Raw genomic sequence first — 21,211 nt, 5'->3', positions numbered from 1 at the left:
GATGCAAATGAGAGTGCTAGTTGGTGTGTATTAGCATATGAGGAAGGTAATTGGTGGGGTATTAGCCATAACCAAAGAAGCAAACCTTGGATACTGAACATACTTTGGATGATCAATAACATTTTTGGAAGTGTGGATTTTCTTTTGCTTTTATCAACTATTAATTATTATCTATTAATTTCAGTCAACCCATCTTTCTTTTGTGTTCTCATTGCTTTACATTCATACTACTGAAATCTTATATATCGCTGCTGATGATTGGATACTGGCTGCTGTCCTAGTCAAGCATCTCTCATTGTCACCATATTCCCTGTGTGTCATGTTCATTAACTGACACAAAGTTGTCATTTGTGTTTCATAAAGAAACGATGTTTGTTGTTAGTAAACGCTTTTTGAGTGTGTGACTGTTGCTCTCTCTCTCTCTCTCTCTCTCTCTCTCTCTCTCTCTCTCTCTCTCTCTCTCTCTCTCTCTCTCTGTGTTGTGTGTTCAGATAAAGGTGTCTCAGGCCACCGGGCTGCCTCAGCATCTGTCCAACTTCGTGTTCTGTCAGTATCATTTCTGGGGTCAAGCAGAGCCGGTGTTTATTGCCCCAGAGGTGGACCTGTCCGTCCCATCCACTCCAAGCAGCAAAGACCCCCAGTGCCTGGTGGTGTTCGACAGCTGTAAAGTTAGTAAAACGTCTCTAATAGAGCAGCTTTTAGCATCCTGGTATCAGTACTATTATTCAGAGCTTTATCGTGCTTTTCTAAGGATATTGATGTTTGTAACAGAGATGTAAATAATTAACCGATTAACTGTTAACTGACAAATAAACGATTGTTTAACCAATACGGTTAAAAAAAAGAACAATTTTATTTTATTTCCAGTGAACAGCAGTTCCTATTTGAATAGGTGTGTTTATTTTCTCAAGTGTATGCACAAGGGCACTGCTGGTAACTGGTTCTGCTAGATAAGCTAAAAAACTAAAACATTATGTGTGCAGCAAAAAATAAAATGTTCCACAGCCCATAGGAGGAACACTTTGTAATATCTTGTTGCATTAATACAGAATTCAGTTGATGTGTGCACTCATATGTGTGTATATCAGATATTTTTACATAGACCATCAGATTTCAGAACCTGTTACAATTCATATTTTGACGGGATGCGTTCATGATTTTAGGCTTAATGTTTAATCATGACTAATGATGGTCAGTTATCGGTCAAAAGGATTTTCCATAATTTTGCATCCTTCGTTGGGAATATGTGACAAATTGATAAATGCTATAAAGCAACAGCTTTGTAAAAAATTACTATTACATAATTTGTCTCATATCACAAATATTTGGTGTTTGAAGATTGCTTCTTTGGTTTAGCGCTGGAGCTGCAGTGTTCCATGAGTCATTTACAATGTCAGAAACCAAAAGAAACAAGACTGTAAGAGAAAAATTGACAATGAGACACGGTTTGAAATGAGAGTGTAATTATTTGGGCTTACAGTTAGCACAGTACTAAGCTTCCATTACATGTTAGCTGCCTTAGCCTTGTAGCTAAAGTGCTAACTAAGGAAGCAAACTTGATTTTTCACTTTTGCATTAAAAACAGAAATGAACTTTATGCAGAGTGTTAACAGTAAAATGTTCAGTGCATAAGCACAGTTGAGTGCACTGACATTGATCCAGCAGTCAGTAGATAGTAGCAACACCAGAACTGTCATTGGTGTAAAAATGTTTGTTATAAGTAAAGTTCTCAGGGCAGCTGTGTCTCCTGGCCTCATTAGGATCTGGAGGTGATGGTAACTGAAGATCTGATAGAGTTCCTGGCTGAGGGAGCCGTGGCTATAGAGGTTTATGGGCACAAACTGGCCAACCCCCGCCGAAACCTGGCTCTGTGGGACTTGGGGGTGATCCAGGCCAAAACCCGCTCCCTCAGAGAGAGGTACACAGTTATGACCCTGAGCAGGAGAGTTTATAATAATAATTGTTATATAACAATTATTATTATTAATAATTCAACAATTAGTTAACATTGTATTGACAATTCCACAACCCCATTTCCAAAAAAGTTGGGATGCTGTGCAAAATGTAAACAAAAACAAAATGCAATGATATACAAATCAATTAAATCCCTATATTTCATTGAAAATAGTACAAAGACAACATATCAAATGTTGAAACTAAGAAATGTTATTGTTTTTTGAAGCATAAAAAAACACCTGGTAGTTAATTGGCAACAGGTCAGTAATATGATTGGGTATAAAAAAACATCTCAGAGAGGCGGAGTCTTTCAGAAGTAAAGATGGGGAGGGGGTCACCACTCTGTGAAAGACTGCGCAGGAAAGTAGTGCAACAATTCAAGAATAATGTTTTTCAACATAAAATAACAAAGAATTTTTGCTTTTCATCATCTTCAATACATAATAACATTAAAAGATTCAGAGAATCTGGAGAAATCTCTGTATGCAAGGGACAAGGTCAAAAACCAGTATTTGCTGGCCGTGATCTTTAGGCCCTCAGACGGCACTGCATTAAAAACAGACATGATTCTGTAGTGGAAATCACTGCATGGGCTCAGGAACACTTCTGAAAACCACTGTCTGTGAACACAGTTTGTCGCTGCATCCACAAATGCAAGTCAAAACTCTAAAACCCAAAGAAGAAAGCGTATATAAACAGGATCCAGAAATGCTGCCACCTTCTCTGGGCCTGAGCTCATTTAAAATGGACTGAGTGGAAGTGGAAAAGTGTCCTGTTGTCTAACGAGTCAACATTTGAAATTTTTTTTGGAAATCATGGACACTGTGTCCTCCGGGCTAAAGACCACTGAGCTTGTTATCCCTGCACAGTTCAAAAGCCAGTATTCATGATGTGCACATCTGTAAAGGCACCAATAATGCTGAATGATATATACATGTTTTGGCAACATGCTGCCATAAAGACGACGTCTTTTTCAGGGAAGGTCTTGCTCATTTCAGCAGACAATGTCAAACCACATTCTGCATGTATTACAGCAGGATTGCTCCGTATTAAGAGTCTGAGTGCTAAACTGACCTGCCTGCAGTCCAGATCTGTCACCACTGAAAACATTTGGCGCGTTATGAAATGAAAAATACAACAAGGAGACCCCGAACTGTTGAGCAGCTGAAATCTAATATTAAGCAACAGCAGGAAAACATTACACTTTCAAAACTTCAGCAATTGGTCTCCTCAGTTCCTAAACACTTACAGAGTGTTATTAAAAGAAAAGGTGATGAAACACTTCTTTGGAGCGTGTTGTTGGCATCAAATTCAAAATGGGGAAATATTTTTCACAAAACAATACAATTTCTCAGTTTCAACATTTGATAAGTTGTCTTTGTAGTATTTTCCTTTAAAAATATGGTTTACATGATTTGCACATCATTGCATTTAGTTTTTATTTACATTCTGCACAGCATCACAACTTTTTTGGAAATGGGGTTGTATTACTTGAAACTATATGTCATATTGATATTATGTTAAGAATAATAATATAAATGTCATAGTAGTATTAACATTATTATCATTATTATTATGTGACTGACAGCAAAAAATGATTAAAACTTTGTACAATAATAGAATCATTCTAAAAAATCTGTAATAAACATATTTATGTAGCACTTCCTGCAGTTTAGAGTAAGTGATGATGTCAAAGAACCTGTGTGTATCTGTATGTGGGTGACTGTGCTGCTGGTGTTCCAGGTGGAGTGAGGTGATGAGGAAGCTGGAGCTGTGGGTGCAGATACTGGAGCTGAATGAGGGTGGAGAGTTTGTTCCTGTGGAAGTCGTTCCTGCTAAAGACGTTCGCACAGGAGGAGTCTTCCAGCTCAAACAGGTGTGTGTGCTCCACTCTGCTGTAGTTCACACTCGCAAGCCTGACTCTGAATCTGGTAACCAGTGATAGACGTTATAATAGGTGTAATGCTGTGACTTTCTCATGCATTCCTGTGACTATATTTTGGTCAAAAACACTAGTCATGGTGTGTAGAGTGAGCTTACTGTTCACATAACTGTGTTTCAGTATCAGACAGATTGAAAACGTTGTGCGGAACCGCATACAACAAACTGGAGGATAGCCAGTCAGAATGGGATTGACAAAATCCTGGTAGTTGTGGCTTGCTTAGCATTAGGAATGCACCAGTACCACTTTGTTGTCCTTCTGATACCAATACCTGATCCCTAAGTATTGGCAGATACAAGTACTGATACTAACTCTTATCTAATTATCTTAAATGTCCTGATATTTGTCCATTTCTACTTTTTAAATATTTTATATGTAACATTTTGTGTCACAAGCATACCAAGCATGAATGAATGGCATTTACTTGTTGGATAATTTATATATATAAAATTTTAAATATATAAATTTTATGTAAAATATATTTTAAAAAATGTCAAATTTGGCTTTATGGCTTCAAACGTTTTGTCATGTAAATTAGTCTGTGTGCGAATTTGTGCACAACTGTGAATGTTCTGTTTGTGTGTACGCAGGGTCAGTCTCGGCGTATCCAGGTGGAGGTGCGCTCGATGCACGACTCAGGTACCATGCCCCTCATGGTGGACTGTGTTCACAATGTGTCTGTGGGCAATGTGGAGGTCCGCCCGGTTCCCAGGGTGAGACACCATCTCACACTCATCACCCTCTTCACTCACTGCCTAGATGTTCAGCACAACACACACACTTCTGTTTCAATCGCTGTCATTTATATTTATTTCTGTAGAGCAGTGGTTCCCAAACTTTGTATATACACCGATCAGGCATAACATTATGACCACCGCTGCTGCGCAGTTTGTGTTGGTCATCCTCTAGTCCTTCATCAGTGGTCACAGGACGCTGCCCACTGGATATTTTTGGTTGGTGGACTATTCTCAGTCCAGCAGTGACACTGAGGTGTTTAAAAACTCCAGCAGCACTGCTGTGTCTGATCCACTCAGACCAGTGCAACACACAGTAACACACCACCACCACATCAGTGTTACTGCAGTGCTGAGAATGATCCACCATAAACCTTTTTCATGACAGAAAAATGTCACAGTCGTCATATTGCCCACCACTAGTCTCACCTCACACTTAAAGCCCATATAACTGACCTGAATCTCTTATCTTGGACATATTCTTAGAAGAATCGGTTCATTGGAAAACAGTGATGAATGGAACAGCTGAAGGTAAAACAGGAGGAGGACATACAGCAAGATGGATAGAGACAATCAGAAGAATCATTAATAACACATTAAAAAGCCTGAAGCCTTAAGCAGTAGACGGACATGCTGGAGAAATATCGTCATATTCATACATTGCAAATAATAGATAAATAGATGCAAAATAAAAGTATGATTTAAAAGTGAACTAAATGAACTAAAACGGCACAGGTTTACATATTCTAAATTAGACACACATTTCACCCAGACATATTCTTTGTAGAAGCGTTTTTGACCAATGTTCTGATTCTTTCCATGTAGGTGGGAGATGAAGAAATGGACAGCTATCAGGTAACGTTAATGTGGAGAATGATGTCTTTATGGAATGACTCTAGTCTACATGTGAAGCAAGGATTTCATAGTGATGCTGATGTGTTCTGGATGTTTTCTCATGTGTTCTGGATGTTCTCTGATGTTTTCTGGGTGTGTTCTGGATGTTTTCTGATGTTTTCTGGATTCTGATATCTCTAGGAGAAGGATTTGGAGCGACTGAGAAGTCAGTGGCTGGCAGCTCTCACTAAAAGACAGGAGTATCTGGACCAGCATCTACAGAAACTCGTCTCCAAACCAGGTAAGTGATTACAGACTCAACACTGAGAAACACAGTCAAGTCAGGCTTATTTAGACTCTCGTATGCAGAAGTGTGAGCAGTCCCAGTCAGATTACTTGTTTTTGTTGATTTTCTAATTGAACTTACAGAGAAAACACTTAAAATATTTTCAAATTCAATGTTTTTTTATTTATCATAAACTCGTTTTTAGTGAACCATTTCTTTAAAACGGCTATTGTTAACTGTTGATATTAACAGCAGACTGAAGTTTGTCTGATGAATGCAGATTTTTTTGTTCCTGATCCTTCTCCTTGATTTTTTTCTTTTTCCTCTCATTATCCCCAATCTTCCCTTCTTTTTCTCTCCTCTCTTCATCTCTCTCTCGTCTCTAACTTTCTTTACATATCATCTCTCCTTCTTTCTCTTCTCTGCTCTCTCTGTTCTCTTTCTCTTACTCTGTTCTCTCTCTCTCTCTCTCTCTGTAGATAAGTCTGAGGATGATGTAGAGAGGGAGTCTCAGTTGTTAGAGTGTCGTTTGACTCTGACTGAGGAGAGGAACGCAGTGCTGGTGCCCTCTGCTGGCAGCGGCATTCCTGGATCTCCTGCACAGTGGTCAGTGCTGCAATATAAATACAGTAGAGCAAATACATCTCAGAACCTGAACTCAGCGTTCCTGAATAGCTAATGATCTGTTTCCTGCAGGGTCCCTGTGCCTGGAATGGAGACACACATTCCTGTCCTCTTCCTGGGTCTTAGTGGTGGGTTCAGGCTTAATTACAAACAAGTTAAAGTGGTAGTTCATTAGTGCATATGCATAATATACAGTCCTTTGCGTTAAAAGGAAACACTAAACCCTGCAGTGCTGTGGCTGTCCAGACCCCTATTTTAAGACCCTGTTCTTCTGTTGTGTATCCGCAGCTGATGATTTTTATGATGGTGTGTCCGTTCCGCTGGCTGGAGGTTTGGACGCAATTCTGAGTGGAGAGGATGATGACGACTTCTTTGAGCTACAGATTGTAAAGCAGCACGATACAGCAGTAAGCAGACCAACGTAATATTACAGACTTGCCATACTGTACCATTCTGCAATTTACTAAAAAATATATGCTGTTAATCGTAGCTGTTTAACAGTTTACCACACACAAATGATTATTATTTATGTGTAATAACATAATTATATACTATGACACATCCAGTTTACATGCTACATTGTGTGCAGGTGAAGGCGGAGGCTTCATGGGACTGTACGGTGCATGAGTGTGCTGAGCTGAGTCGTGGTGGGGGTCCGGAGCAGCGTGTGTATCTCACAGTGCGTGTGGTCGTCCTCCTCAGCCACCCAGCTCAGATGCAGCTAGTCCTGCGCAAACGCATCTGCGTCAACCTCACCGCACGACAGGTCAGTCATATTGTCAGCTAGGGACATCATGCTGGTCTTTGCCCTACACATGTTTGCCTGTAGTCTAGCAAGCCAGACTTGCGTCTATCATTATAGAGTTTGGTATGTTTCATCTCTCTTTCATCCATAGGTAAGAACCGCCTACTTTGACAGGAAGGGGCCGTTTGACTGACAAACCAACCAACCATGCTCCACATGTTTGGGCAAACAATTGAGCCCTTGCAACGTAAAACAGTATAATAATCAAATTTTGTAAAAATCATATAAGCATAGCATTGCATTGTTTGATGCCATGAGTTTGGCTTTTAATGAAAAAAGGTTGTACAAAATAAAATAGAAAACAAAATAAGTGATAATGCAAAAAAGGTGGAATGATTCATATTTGGCTTTTTCGTTGTAGGGGCTCATTTGTCAAAACAGTCCAATAGCAACAACAGACCCAGGTAAAACAATGTAGTATACAGTACACTCTTTAAAAAGATAGTAGTAACACTCGCCACCTCCAGTCACATCATTAACCAACTTGTTGCCCTTCGGTGAAATTCCTGGATTTGAATGATGGTTCTTTAAGGGCTCTGTAGTAAAGAAAATGGTCCTATATAGAACCATGAATACTCAAAGAACCCTTTGCATCATGAAGGGGTTCTTCAGATTGATGGCGAGTGTGCTATATAGAGAACCTTTTTGAAAACGGTTTAATATAGCATCCAAAAGGGTTTTTCTATTATTACAATATCAAGCTTGTATACAACAGAAGAACCCTTTTTGGGTGCTATATAGAATATCTTTACTGAAGAATCCTTAAAGAATCAATCTTTTTTTTAAGAGTGCAGTTCAGCGGCCACTGGAAAATAATGTGTTGGTAACGTGAGTTTGAATATCTTTTGAAGACTGTGAACTGTAGTGAACTGTAGACTGTATCTCTGAGAGGCTCGGGTGGAGCAAAGCAGGCAGTTGCTTGCTTCTGGTGACTAGCTAGTATTTAGCTTGATAAACATGTATGATAGCCAATGAATGTAATGATAATTGAGGCTATCTCAGCGTAAAATATACATCAGACAATTTGTGAAGCTGTGTGGGCAGAGCTTCTCAGACACCCATCACAAACCCATACAGATAGGGCTTCTCAATTAGCATGTTTGAGTGGTAACATTTTGCTTTCTGCTGCAGGGATTTGCTAAAAGCTTGCTGAAACGGATGTCTCAGCGGAGCACCATCCCTGGCTGTGGGGTCACCTTCGAAGTCGTCTCCAACATACCAGGGGTACTGCTCTCTGATTTCTCTCTGTTATGAGCTCCTGTCCTGTGACTAACACGTGCCTTAGGGGCTTGTTTATTGTAACTGCTGGAGGGCACTGATTCTCCACGTGAGGACACTGAGACAATTTTGGTAGTTTTAAATTATATTTATCTCAGATAACTTGGTTAGAAAGGACAGCTGACGGTACACTGCTGTAATAAGAGCAAGTTCTATTTTTAGACTCTGCTTTATAGAAATCACATGAATAACACTGAGTAACTCAGGATCTTTTGGTAATAAATTTTTTCCCTCTTGTTTTTAAAGTTGTTAATGTAAACATGCTGAGGTTCATGCCTGTTTCTTCTCTAAAAGAGTGCTAGTCAAGAGTTTTTTACACTTTTAAGAACCAAATTTGTTTTAAGGTACAAGGTTTATTAAAGTCATTTCATAATTCATTTTACATCACCATTTTCATCCTCTCTTTATCCCTTAGAATTTAACAGACTGTTTTGATACTATATCTTTAAGGCTAATATATGTAAATGAGCTCTGTTCTGATTGGTTGCCCTGCATTGTGCCTCATTCAGGCTAGAACTCTTTACTTGAGCAGAGATGAACTGGCTATTTTTGCAGCCTAGATTTCATGTATGGACTGCATGGACTAGGATGTGAAGTTATGCTTTGAAACTTTAACCGCATTTACATACAACATAATATTTTTTTTCACAATAAGTGAGAAAAAAAAAATTCGACGAGAGCCCTTTAAAAAGTGAGGTGCTTTCTGTTGTTATAGTGGAGGCACTCGTCAGCTTTAGATGTTTTTTGGAAACCATGAAAAATTATATTTTCATAATTTTACAACTTTAAATAATTAAATTATTTCAGGAAGCTGTTTAAAATGAAATTAGTTGTCTCATCTCTCGTGCCCAACGTGGCTGTTATCACATTTGAAGTATCGTCAGCATTATTACGTCATTCATAGGCATATAGAAAACATCAAATTATATATTAATGAACTTTCTTTCAGGTTCAGTTTTCAGCTGTGTGTCCTGAATTTCAGTTTCGGTAATGATTTGGCATTTTGGTGCATAAATAATTATTGTTCTTGTAGGACATGCAGGGTCCGGAGGACACTGAGATGCTGGCCAGGCTGGCGGCCAGCACAGAAAAACCAGCGGAGGACAGTGAGGCAGCCATAGAGAAGTACCTGCACAGTGTTCTGGCTGTGGAAAATATCCTCACTCTGGACCGACTCAGACAGGCACGGGCACTCATATGAATCATTCTACCAAACTGGTTCAGAGTCAGAGTTCAAAACATATTTCGTACTTTTAACTGACTTGGACTTTAGACTAAAATCCTGCTGCTTGATTATGTTTAGTTTGTTTAAATAAATGATTGAACATTCTATTTTGTCACTATCAAAACAAGCACAACACTACCAAAACTTTACCAAATGTTTCAGTAGTGACTTTTTTGCTCATTTTGAGCAGAATTCAAAAACGCTAGCCAGTACAGGACTAGCAAACACAGCTTTGAACAGCTGTACACACATAAAATCATGATATTTTTATTAAAACACAAAAATGATTACTTAATTGCAGAAAATTTGTGTTTCGGTAGTGAAAGTTTTTAATGTTCCACACCGAATTTTAGACTTTGGGACACATTTACTTCAAAACAATGAGATCTAACTGCTCACCATGTGGCCATGAGGGACAGGGATGCAGTCTCACTTCCTGCTCTGAAATGCAAGGGCGTGGCTGAAATAAGGCTCTGCCTACAGTCTAAAACTTTGTGTTTTGGTAGTAACATGTAAATGTAGGATAGCATTTTAGGAATAATGTTTTTCTTTTAAACTAAACTCATGATAAATCTAGATCTTTCAACTTCACTTAAAAAATGTTTAAAAATCTTTTAAAAACAACGCTGGAAAAAAGTGCAAAAAATTATTATTATTCCTCAGGAGCCTTTTAAATACTTAATTATTATTAAGTATTATTTTCACTGATAGGACTGATGAAAGAATCGTGTAATTAATGATTTTGTATATATTAACCGTTTTACTATTTAAAATAATGTTATATTTCATAACATAATCCTTTTAAAAATCTAAGGTCTGAATACTTAATTGTTTTACTGTAATAAACTGCAATAATAAAAGTAGTACTACACCTAAATCCTTACCCTATAAAAAGAATTTGTGGTGAAAACAGGACTTTTTCAAGTGAAGACCAGCAAAAAGGTCCAAGCCTTTTCATGTTTTAACACACTTTATGTATGTATGCATGTATGTATGTGTATGTGTGCAGGAGGTGACTGTGAAGGAACAGCTTGCTAGCAAAGGGAAAAATCGCAGGCGCTGTCTGAGTTCCCCTAATGTACACAGGGTGAGTGATTACCATCTGTAAAACTGGATCATTTATAAGGGTCTAACTAGGCACATCCAACACAACAGTAATATCTTACCTCTTCTGTACTGTCTCCAGCTGTCTGGAAGCAAGCAAGATCTTTCCTTCAACCATGAGCCTGGTGTCAATAAAGTAAGACTTTGTGAAGTAATTTTTAAAAGAAAGAAGCCCATCTTAGCAATTTTAGAAGCTAAAAATCACAGTGCATCAACTTGATGGATCAAATGGATTGTTACTTATAATCACTTGTAATAATTTTCAATAAACTATGCATCAAAAATAAAATCATCAAGCTGAATAATGTGAAAAACACAAGGCACTTATCTAACCAAGAAATGAAAATGCTTTATTTATTACATCTAAAAAAAGGACGGGTGCATGATGTGTTAAAGGATGTTCAGGCTAAGCATAGCAGCAACAAAGCCTTCTTAAGGGCGCTTGTGTGAGGCACCTGCTCTTATTTTTAGATTTTCTATGTGGAAAATAAGCATTTTCACTTTTTGGTTACAAAAGTGCCTTGTTTTTTCCACTACTCATTACAGTATTCCCTACCAAAGAGCTCCTTCATGGTTTTTTGTTGGATCATTTTACCTTTTTCTGGATCTTCCTGAGCAATCTAGATGTTTAGTTTGGCATCTAAAACTGTCAGGCTATTTTCAAATATAAAATAAAAAATAAATGTATGGTGTGTGTTTCTACTATATATATATACCACAACTGTGTAAATAAGCCATTCAGTCACATTTGTTTATTCAGTTTATCTTTATGAATGATTCTGAATCATACCAAAATATTCAAAAATAGCAGTTTATTCTCTTGATGTTCTTGATATTCTTCATGGTCTCTGCCTTCAGGGTGTTTGGGAGAAATACCAGGATATTTCTGCAGCACATCCATCTATAAAAAGCACAACATCTCATTCTGAACTGTCCCAAAGCCAGAACCCAGAGCCAGGTAACCCACTTTATCCACCTCCCACGATAAACCTGTTCACTGAGCTTGAGGGCTGCACTTCAGTGCCTGTCTGCACTTTTTTCCAATTCACTTTATCTTCATTTTTATGGTTTGTGTTCAGATGGTAGAGGTTAATCCCACACAAAAGCAGACGATCAGCCAAGATGGGTGTTAGTGTCCAAAGCTTGCATGTTTAATTTTGCACTGGAGCTACAGTTAGTTTATAGCCATCTGTCAGCACTAAGACATTAGAATTGGGGGGAAAGATTTATTCTGAAAGTTTGTCGCCCGAATATAAAATGCCATAGTTGGACTTTTATACAGGCTCAGCATTGAAAACTAACAAAACACTGCTGTACAGTCATATGCAAAAGTTTGAACATCTGTTTTGTGAAAATAAGTTAATGCATCCTCTACAGGAAACAAAGTTAAATATGGCATTTATCTGCCAATTTTAGTGCACAATTTCTGTTTATTTGTTGAGTTTAACATGTTGGAAAAAAATAAAACATAAAATATAAAATAAAACTTTTGCACAGGCCACATTTTATTTTTTATTTTTTTCCAAAATGTTAGATTCAGTAAATAAAAAGTAATAGTACATTAAAATGTGCAGAAGTGTGTTCTCTATTGAGGATGTGTTTCCCTTAAAAATCAGCAGAACATGTCATTTGACCAAACCTCTGCAAATGACTGTGTGTGTGTGTATCTTATATATGTAGTATTTCATCCAACATTTCTATAAGCAAAAACAAAACGGTCACATAAAAATGTATGAAAATGTAGGTTCTTTTTTTCTTATTTTGTGAAAATGGTCTATAGCTTTAACAACTTAAGCTAAGCTACCACTCCTCATTAATGGCGTATACAGTGAACACCATACTGTATGATTTAAAAAAATCAAGAATTGTTTTATAATTGCATGTTGCCTGAAATCAAATTGTGAGGTGCCAGCTTACTAGACTCGTTATAGATAACAGTGTCACACAGAGTCAGAAGCCAATTAAAGCAGGTTTTCACAGATTACTGAACAACAGTAATGGCAGGCAGTTTGAGGCAGGCGTGTGAAGATTATAAACTTCCATTATGTATTAGCAATATTAGCTTCGTAGCTCAAGTGTAAAAGTAGCTGAGTGCTTATGTTTGAGTGTTTGAGGTAGGAGACAGTTGTAGGAATGATTTTTTTTTACTTGGGGAAGTTTGTTCTACTCTTTGATATTGCTTTATCAGGTCAGTAATAAAATCTTCAGTTTTATGGTGCTCTGTTTCTCTGCTGTGGTCTGTCTGGGTCCTTTTTTGGTCATGTTCTTGCATCTTTGTGTTGGTTTCTTCTTTTGGTTTTCCCTAAATCGGGTCTCTGCTCTCTTACTCTCTCTGCAAACTCTCCCTGCTCTCTGCCACTCTCTGACTCTTCCCACCATCCTCACAGGACTTTCAGGACTGGCTGCTTCTTATTTCTCCCCAGTTAAAGCTCTGGTGACACCAATGCCCAAAATGCTAAAGTCCCTGTTCCCTAAAAAAGAAGAGAAGAAAGACCTGAGTGCCCCTCCTCTCTTACAGCAGCAGGTAAGGCTCCCTTACATGTACTGCATACTGTAGACCTTTGAAAACGTAAGCTGCCCTTTGCATTGTGTGAACATTTCATGATGAATTGACCAACAGAAATAGTCTGAAATGACCTCAATTAAAATTCAGATTTAGTACCTATTAATACTGCTAACTACCTTTTAGTAGATTCTTACATTAACATATGTTAAACTTATAAAGTCTGATATTTTCTACCTTTTTGAAGGTTTTTACCACTGTGACAATATGTTTTAAGCATCCTAGTAAACATACTGTACCAGAAAGTTAACATCTTCAATACTGATTAATGTAATTGTTCTTCATTATGTTCAGAAAAGAATTTCACACACATGAATCTCAAAAGTGCTTTCTCTCTGTTACAGAAGTCTGGAGAGGCCAAGAGCTGTTGCTGTAATCTTCTAGATTGTTATCTTGAGATCACAAGATAGTTAACTTGTTATCTTAAAATAACAACTTTGTTGTCTTGAGATCACAAGATAATTAACTCTTTGTCTTAACAACTTTGTTGTCCTGAGATCACAAGATAATTAACTCTTTATCTCAAGATAACATTATTATGAGATCACAAGATAGTTAACTTGTTATCTCAAGATAACAACCCAGAAAATTATAACTACCTCTTGGCCTCTCCAGACGTCCATACTCTGCGGGAAATAAACACCCATAAGCTCTTCTGAGTTACTCCAAAGAACCATGGGTGGTTCAGTTTCTCACTTTCAGAACTGTAGAACTTTCATATTAGTTTCATAGTACATTGTAAGGAGATAAGTATCAAAAGGTCTATATTCTGGCTTGGAGAGGTGATAGTGGTTCTTTTACAGGTGATGTTCTCTGAGGTGGATAAGGAGGAGCCTGAGAGGGGCAGAGTAGTAGTGTTTGACCTGTTTGGGGGAGGTTCAGTAGGTGTTGGCTTCACAATACTTAAATCAAAATGCTGTTTTGTTTGAAATTTTGAAGATGCACCTAAATCAGAATATTGTACCATTAGTTTTATCTGCTAAGTACAAGGAATTTTTCATGCATTTGTTTTGCTGGCCTCAAGATAAATTCTGAAAAAAATGTAAAAAAAAAAAAATCTAAAATACATAAATAGTGTCTAGTAAATCTGCTCAACAATCTTTTTAGCCCCTTAAACTGCAAGGAAGCACATGTAGACCCACATAATTTCTCTGCCTCATAATTACCTAACTTATTAGTTTTGTGATAGACACTAAATAAGAAGTCTAATAAGATTAAGAGCTGAATACAAAACCTGCAGTTTAAGGGGTTAAACCCTTGTTTATAATTATTTATTTGATTGTGGATTTCAGAAATGATCACAGGTTTTACAGGTATATGTTGAGAAATCATAAGAGATGGAGCATAATTTGAGAGACAAATTTGAGTAATTTGACATTCTGTTGATATTTTAGGAAGTTCATGAAAGTGTTGCATTATGATGTGTAAACAAACTCTTTTGCTAAACCCTTCACAGAATGTTCCCCGTATTATAGTCCAGTCTGCGAGTCTAGAGGAAAACCTCAGGACTCCTAAACTGGTACGTTTATTCTGTCACTTCAATCCTTGTGTGCTGTTCAGGTCTGTAGGACCCATTTTTAGTGTTTACCAAAAGAAGAAATTATGCGATTTATTATTATTTCAAACCCAGATTCCTTGGCCTTTGCTCATTTTCTGTGAAGAACATATGTAATAACACATTTTCTATGACTTCACACTGTTCACCCCCCACACATTTATATTACACATGTGGTGTTGGGTGAACCCACAGGGAATAAAAGTGTGGAGGTGCTGTGTCCCTTTACGTTGCTCTCCTCATACATGGCCTGCTGTTAGTGTGTGTCTGTATGTGTTTGTATATATGTATGTGTGTGTGTGTGAGGGTGGACAACAAAGACAGGCTGCTGACTGGCTGCAGCTGCTGATTGGCTACAGCTGCTAAAAATGAACCCTACCCTGGTCACTTGTAATATTTTAAACATCTGGTATTTTTACATAAATTGTTACAGCTGTATTGATTTAAAAAAACAACAATGCGGTGGGTCCACCAGACCACTGAGTACCAGAAACAAGAGAACCACACAAGGGTTAATGGTGTCACAAACACATGTAGTATTGAAATGTGTGTTATTATAGACAGCTCTAAATTGGTTTGGTGTCCACAGGCTCCTGAGGAAAATTCACAACGGTTCGCAGCCGAGAACATGGAAACTGCAGTATTTTCTGCTTCATCATCTTCTTCACACAAGGAGCAAAACTCAGCAACAGTGCAGGTGACTGAGGGGTCAGATGTCTGCACAGAAAAGACACCTGATGTCCAGGTAACAGTTATTTTTTTATTCTATCTCCTGCAACTTCACTTTTGCTGATTTCACGATTGCCTCAGAATTGTTATGAGTTCTCAATGTAAGAAATGTACATGAACATCCCATCAAGTCATAATTACATGTAGGAACTTCTAAAGCGATTTTAATCTGAGGTTGCGCTTTGTCACTGACATTTACCCTTTTGTAATGTTGGAGTAAAGGACAGTTTCTGCAGTCAATGGTATGTAATTCCTTTTAGTTTTCTAAATGCAACTTGCTTTTAGTGGCCAGTTAGACCACAGACGTTTGCTTATATCTCCACTAGTGTGCAAAACTTTGGGACCCCTGTTTTCAAAAAAGTTGCAGATAAATGTATGAAATGATTATAACGTTTCTACAGTTTCACATATTTCAATAATTATTAGGAAGCTGTGAAAAAACAATAGTTTTGACTAGAATGAACAAACAGATTTGTAGAAGATTCATTAATGACTGAGGAAGCTGTATAACATTAAGAATGTAGATAAACGAGTAATTAAAATCAAGAATGCCTCATATTTTAAACTTTTAATAAAAAAATTCTTAAAAATAACTTTTTAAAAAATAACTATGAACAGTAACTGTTGGATGTTCCCAACAAGCTTGAAATATAGAACAAAACATCTTAAAATACCTTCTAGTGTCTAGCTAATAGCATTTCAATCTGCACTGTATAAGTTATCACTTAATAAAAAAACAGCAAAAAACCAGACCAGTGTTTGCAAAATCTTGAGTGGTAGTGTAACATATGGGGGAAAATGTTAGGTAGATACCAGAACAGATCAGGTTGGTTAAAGGCGAACATTGATTTTTCCAAATATCAACATAATTTAATTGTTGAGATGTAAACAATTTCATTGAGTGGTTTAATGTGAAAATGGTTCATTGTAGAGACATTACATTGTTATGTATCACATATCTTTACAGTGGTGGTGATGGGAACCAGGGGTCACAATGTCTACAACACAAAAAAGTTGGGACACTGTGCAAAATGTAAACAAAAACAAAATACACTCATGTGCTAATCCTTTAACCCCTATATTTCATTGAAAATATGTACAAAGGCAACATATCAAATGTTTAAACTGAGATATTTTATTGTTTTTGTTTTTGTAATGCTAAAAAAACACCTGGTGGTTGATTGACAACAGCTCAGTAACATGATTGGGTATAAAAGAGCATCCCAGAGAGGCTGAATCTTTCAGAAGTAAAGATGGGGAGGGGGTCACCACTCTGTGAAAGACTGCATGATCAACAGTTCAAGAATAACATTTCTCAATGTAAAATAAAAAATAACTTTTGCTCTTCATCACCTACAGTACATAATAACATTAAAAGATTCAAAGAAACTGGAGAAATCTCTGTATGCAATGGACAAGGCCAAAAACCATTATTTGCTGGCCATGATCTTTGGGGCCCTCAGATGGCACTGCATTAAAAACAGACATGATTCTGTAGTGGAAATCACTGCATGGGCTCAGGAACATTTCTGAAAACCACTGTCTGTGAACACAGTTCGTCGCTGCATCCATAAATGCTAATTTAAACTCTAAAACACAAAGAAGAAACCGTACATAAACAGGATCCAGAAACGCTGCCACCTTCTCTGGGCCTGAGCTCATTTAAAATGGACTGAGTGGAAAACGTGTCTTGTGGTCCGACGAACCTTTGAAATTCTTTTTGGAAATCATGGACACTCCGTCCTCCGGACTAAAGACCACTCAGCTTGTTATCCCTGCACAGTTGAAAAGCCAGTATTCATGATGGTATAGAGGTGCATTAGTGCACATGGTATGGGTGACCTGCACATCTGTGAAGGCACCATTAATGCTGGACAATAGATACATGTTTTGGCAACATATGCTTCCATCCAGATGACGTCTTTTTCAGGCCTTGATTATTTCAGCAAGACAATGATAAACCACATTCTGCATCCATCTCTGTATTAAAAGAGTCCGGGCGCTAAACTGACCTGCCTGCAGTCCAGACCTGTCACCCACTGAAAACATTTGGCGCATTGTGAAATGGAAAATATGACAAAGGAGACCCTGAACTGATGAGCAGCTGAAATCCTATATCAAACCAGAACAGGAAAACATTTCACTTTCAAAACTACAGCAGTTGGTCTCCTCAGTTCCCAAACGCTTACAGAGTGTTGTTAAAAGAAGAGGTGATGAAACACAGTGGTGAACAGGCCCCTGTCCCAAATTTTTATGGAATGTGTTGTTGGCATCAAACTCAAAATGGCCATATATTTTTCAAAAAACAATAAAATTTCTCAGTTTCAACATGTGATATGTTGTCTTTGTAGTATTGTCCTTTAAAAATATGGTTTACATGATTTGCATATCATTGCATTCTATTTTTATTTACATTCGGCACAGTGTCCCAACTTTTTTGGAAATGGGGTTGTACTATCCAAAGCCATCAGTGACCCTACACGTGTTTTTATATGTGATGAAGATGATGATGATGATAAAATAGTAAATCTGAAAATAAGTTTGACAGGTTAATACTTCTAGAACTCAACAACTGCATGTAGCTTAGAAAAGACAGATTTTAGAGAACCTCTAAGCAACAACTAGTAACTACATAGGCTGCATAGTAATGAGCAGTTGCTTGTTATTCTATTGTCATTTATTTATTTTATGTTTACAATTGTTGAATTATAAAAAATCATTGTACTTGTCTTCAGAAATCAAGATGATACGTTTTTGCCATATTGCCCACCCTTAACTGAATCTCCTCTTTGTTCTGATTGTGCAGACCCCAGTCACAGAAAGTCAAACAGATGACCTGCCCGAGTTTGTGGAGGTTTCCACTCACGTTCAGTCTGAGACTGAAAACTCCACTCACAGCCCTGTTAGCACTGCATCTAGCGGCTACATCTCCACCAGCATCTCCACAGCAACTCTCTCAGAAACACTGGTCTCAAATACAGATCTACCATGTGAGTTCAGCTTGGAGTCACCAGAACCACAGGAAACTCCTGAAACTGCGGATGAAATGGAACCAGAGAAAGGCAGTGATGCCACTGTAAAGATCAACATCACTCCACAGCATGGGGCAGAACATGCCAGCCTTAAAGAGGAACAATCTGAAATAGCCAAGATGTCTGACCAGGCAATCCCAAAGTTTGTTACTCAAGAAAGCTCTACTATTTCCATCCTCACTTCTGCAGAAAAAACAACTACTTCACCATCAGAAATAACATCTTCATCTCTATCTGATCAGCCTTATGAGCCTTCAGCTCACACCAAGGATTCCATTGCTTCCGAAGAGCCTCAACAAAAACCTGTGTCACCACCATCTAGCCAACCTGCTTCTCAGGCACTCCTAGCTGACTTGCCCCCCATATCACCACCATCCAGCCAGCCTGCTTCTCAGGCACTCCTAGCTGACTTGCCCCCCATATCACCACCATCCAGCCAGCCTGCTTCTCAGGCACTCCTAGCTGACTTGCCCCCTGTAGCAGCACCATCTAACCAACCAGCTTCTCAGGTACTCCTGGCTGACCTGCCCCCCGTAGCGCAACCATCTAACCAAGCTGCTTCTCAGGTACTCCTGGCTGACTCACCAGCCTCAGCTCCTGATGCAGATGCCCAAACCAGGGCCACAGAATCCTTGGCCCAAATAAAGACTCCAAGCCCCAGTCCTGAAGTAAACCCATCACCAGCACCATCAGTAAAGCAAGAGCAGCCAGTTCAGCCACTGGCGCAGAGTCTTCAGACCCAGACCTCCGCATCAAACCCATTCAAAATCCAGAAGGTAAAGGCTTCAGGCCTGAAGTCCTTTAAAGGGATCATTCATGAGGTGGAGGAAGAAGAGGTCAAAGAAACCATCGATCCACTGTCAGGTTTGAGTGACCCTTTGGAAAAGCTGGAGATCCTGTCCGATACGGAGGAAGTCCATGAGGAAGGTCCCATCCCCGACTGGCTGAAGGAGGATGAATATGTGACAGTAGGCAACAACAAAAACGGCACAGTGCGCTACATTGGGCCGACTGACTTTGCAGACGGCATCTGGGTCGGTGTGGAACTCGATGTCCCAGCAGGTATGTGTGCTTCTTTTCTTTACTCGTTTCTATGCCTTAACACCTTTTATACACAGTCGTATGCAAAAGTTTGAGCACCTCCAGTCAAATGGCGTTTTGTTGAACACACTTCGGTACATTGTAATGCACAATTACTGTCTATTTGCCAAATTATTTTTTTTCATTATGTTCAGAATGTAAAATGTGGCTTGTGCAAAAGTTAGACACATTTTATATTCTGTTTTATTATTTTCCAATGTATTGAACCCAGCAAATAAATAGACATTGTGCACTACAATGTGCAGATAAATGCCATATTTAAGTGTGTTCTCTGTAGAGGATATGAAAACATATTTTCACCTAGAAAGTCAATGTATAATTTGACTGAGGGTGTTTAGACTTTTGCATATGACTGTGTACTACCACTAATGTGTTGGCAAGCACCATTCAAAAGTTTGGAATCACTGTTTTTAATTAGAGATGGCACCATACCACTTTTTCTTTTCTGATTCCGATACCTATATTTATGCCTTGAGTATCAACTGATATCAGTAATAATCCAGTATTTTTTCTTCAAAACTAATGTTTATAATGAACTATTTTTCTATTTTTGTATATAAAGAATGTTTCATATTTAAAAAAATGGTAATCAAATTTTAAGATGGATAATAACTTTCAAGAAAGTAAATGTCGTTAGAGTAAATTATTTACCATTTAATAACAACTTGTTGTTGTCCCCCCCCAAAAAAAGAAATATTGACAAATACTATTTTATGTACATTGGCTAACGACACGCTCTTTATCAGGTAAAAACGATGGCTCAGTGGGCGGCCGCCATTATTTCCACTGTAACCCCGGCTATGGTGTTCTAGTGAGGCCGGACAGAGTCTCTCGTGCTTCAGGCACGGCTAAACGACGACGACAGAAACGCAAGCAGAACCTCTCTGGCTCCAGCCCCAACCTGGCAGCCCTGACTGCGCTGGCCAAAGGTGAGGGTCCTGGAGGGGCACGCAAAGGAGAAAACAGGAAGTCCTGGAACAGCTGAACAAAAAGCTGAACAGAACTGCTTTTTCCATCAGTCCTCACTACTGTTTCTGTTTTAATGGCTACATGCTGCTTCCCATGAGTTTGGCAGGTCACTACACTGAATGGGTGTAATACGCTGTTAAACGCAACAAGCTACTAGCGCGGTATTACATATCAAACCGTGGTGCCTTGTGTGCCGGCTCTGTCCTGATGATGAATGTTTTTTGTCAAATATTGCTGCACTGCTCAATTACTACAGAAAGTGCCTTAAATGATGGCTGTTTGCATCATTTACATATCAGCTTTTTGGTTCATCTCAGGGACGTTTCAGATGGATCATGATTATTACAGGAGTCAGAATGACCGCTGGATGTTGTTTTTGGGGTTTGTGCAGTATGTTAAACTGTATGGGCTGTTTTCCCAGATATGGATTAGGATTAGGCTTGAACCCGTTGTAGTGGCGTATGTGCAAACATG

General features: G+C 38.4%; 1 protein-coding gene across 3 annotated transcripts in view; it reads left to right on the top strand.

Moving 5' to 3' along the window:
• The window catches only part of kif13bb (kinesin family member 13Bb), a 54,498-nt gene extending 33,518 nt beyond the window's left edge, over positions 1 to 20,980 (top strand). Inside the window, exons 23-43 of one of the 3 annotated variants that reach the window (XM_036582181.1) lie at positions 492 to 668; positions 1,761 to 1,918; positions 3,700 to 3,832; positions 4,489 to 4,611; positions 5,458 to 5,487; positions 5,668 to 5,767; positions 6,232 to 6,358; positions 6,449 to 6,504; positions 6,665 to 6,783; positions 6,966 to 7,142; positions 8,313 to 8,405; positions 9,493 to 9,642; positions 10,694 to 10,771; positions 10,871 to 10,924; positions 11,647 to 11,746; positions 13,212 to 13,312; positions 14,155 to 14,232; positions 14,808 to 14,870; positions 15,496 to 15,651; positions 18,442 to 19,729; positions 20,515 to 20,980. In XM_036582181.1, coding sequence (XP_036438074.1) covers positions 492 to 668; positions 1,761 to 1,918; positions 3,700 to 3,832; positions 4,489 to 4,611; positions 5,458 to 5,487; positions 5,668 to 5,767; positions 6,232 to 6,358; positions 6,449 to 6,504; positions 6,665 to 6,783; positions 6,966 to 7,142; positions 8,313 to 8,405; positions 9,493 to 9,642; positions 10,694 to 10,771; positions 10,871 to 10,924; positions 11,647 to 11,746; positions 13,212 to 13,312; positions 14,155 to 14,232; positions 14,808 to 14,870; positions 15,496 to 15,651; positions 18,442 to 19,729; positions 20,515 to 20,753 — 3,600 coding nt within the window. In that variant the 3' untranslated portion in view covers positions 20,754 to 20,980. Of the gene's footprint in view, positions 1 to 491; positions 669 to 1,760; positions 1,919 to 3,699; positions 3,833 to 4,488; positions 4,612 to 5,457; positions 5,488 to 5,667; positions 5,768 to 6,231; positions 6,359 to 6,448; positions 6,505 to 6,664; positions 6,784 to 6,965; positions 7,143 to 8,312; positions 8,406 to 9,492; positions 9,643 to 10,693; positions 10,772 to 10,870; positions 10,925 to 11,646; positions 11,747 to 13,175; positions 13,313 to 14,154; positions 14,233 to 14,807; positions 14,871 to 15,495; positions 15,652 to 18,441; positions 19,730 to 20,514 lie in introns of all 3 variants that reach the window. The other 2 variants (XM_036582180.1, XM_036582182.1) reach the window with 2 other exon arrangements.
• Positions 20,981 to 21,211: the final 231 nt, after the last annotated feature.

The sequence above is a fragment of the Colossoma macropomum genome, unplaced genomic scaffold (assembly GCF_904425465.1).
Source record: "Colossoma macropomum unplaced genomic scaffold, Colossoma_macropomum, whole genome shotgun sequence".
NCBI lineage: Eukaryota > Metazoa > Chordata > Actinopteri > Characiformes > Serrasalmidae > Colossoma > Colossoma macropomum.
Note: the sequence above shows the minus strand (reverse complement) of the source record. Positions and strands in the feature narration are given on the sequence as shown.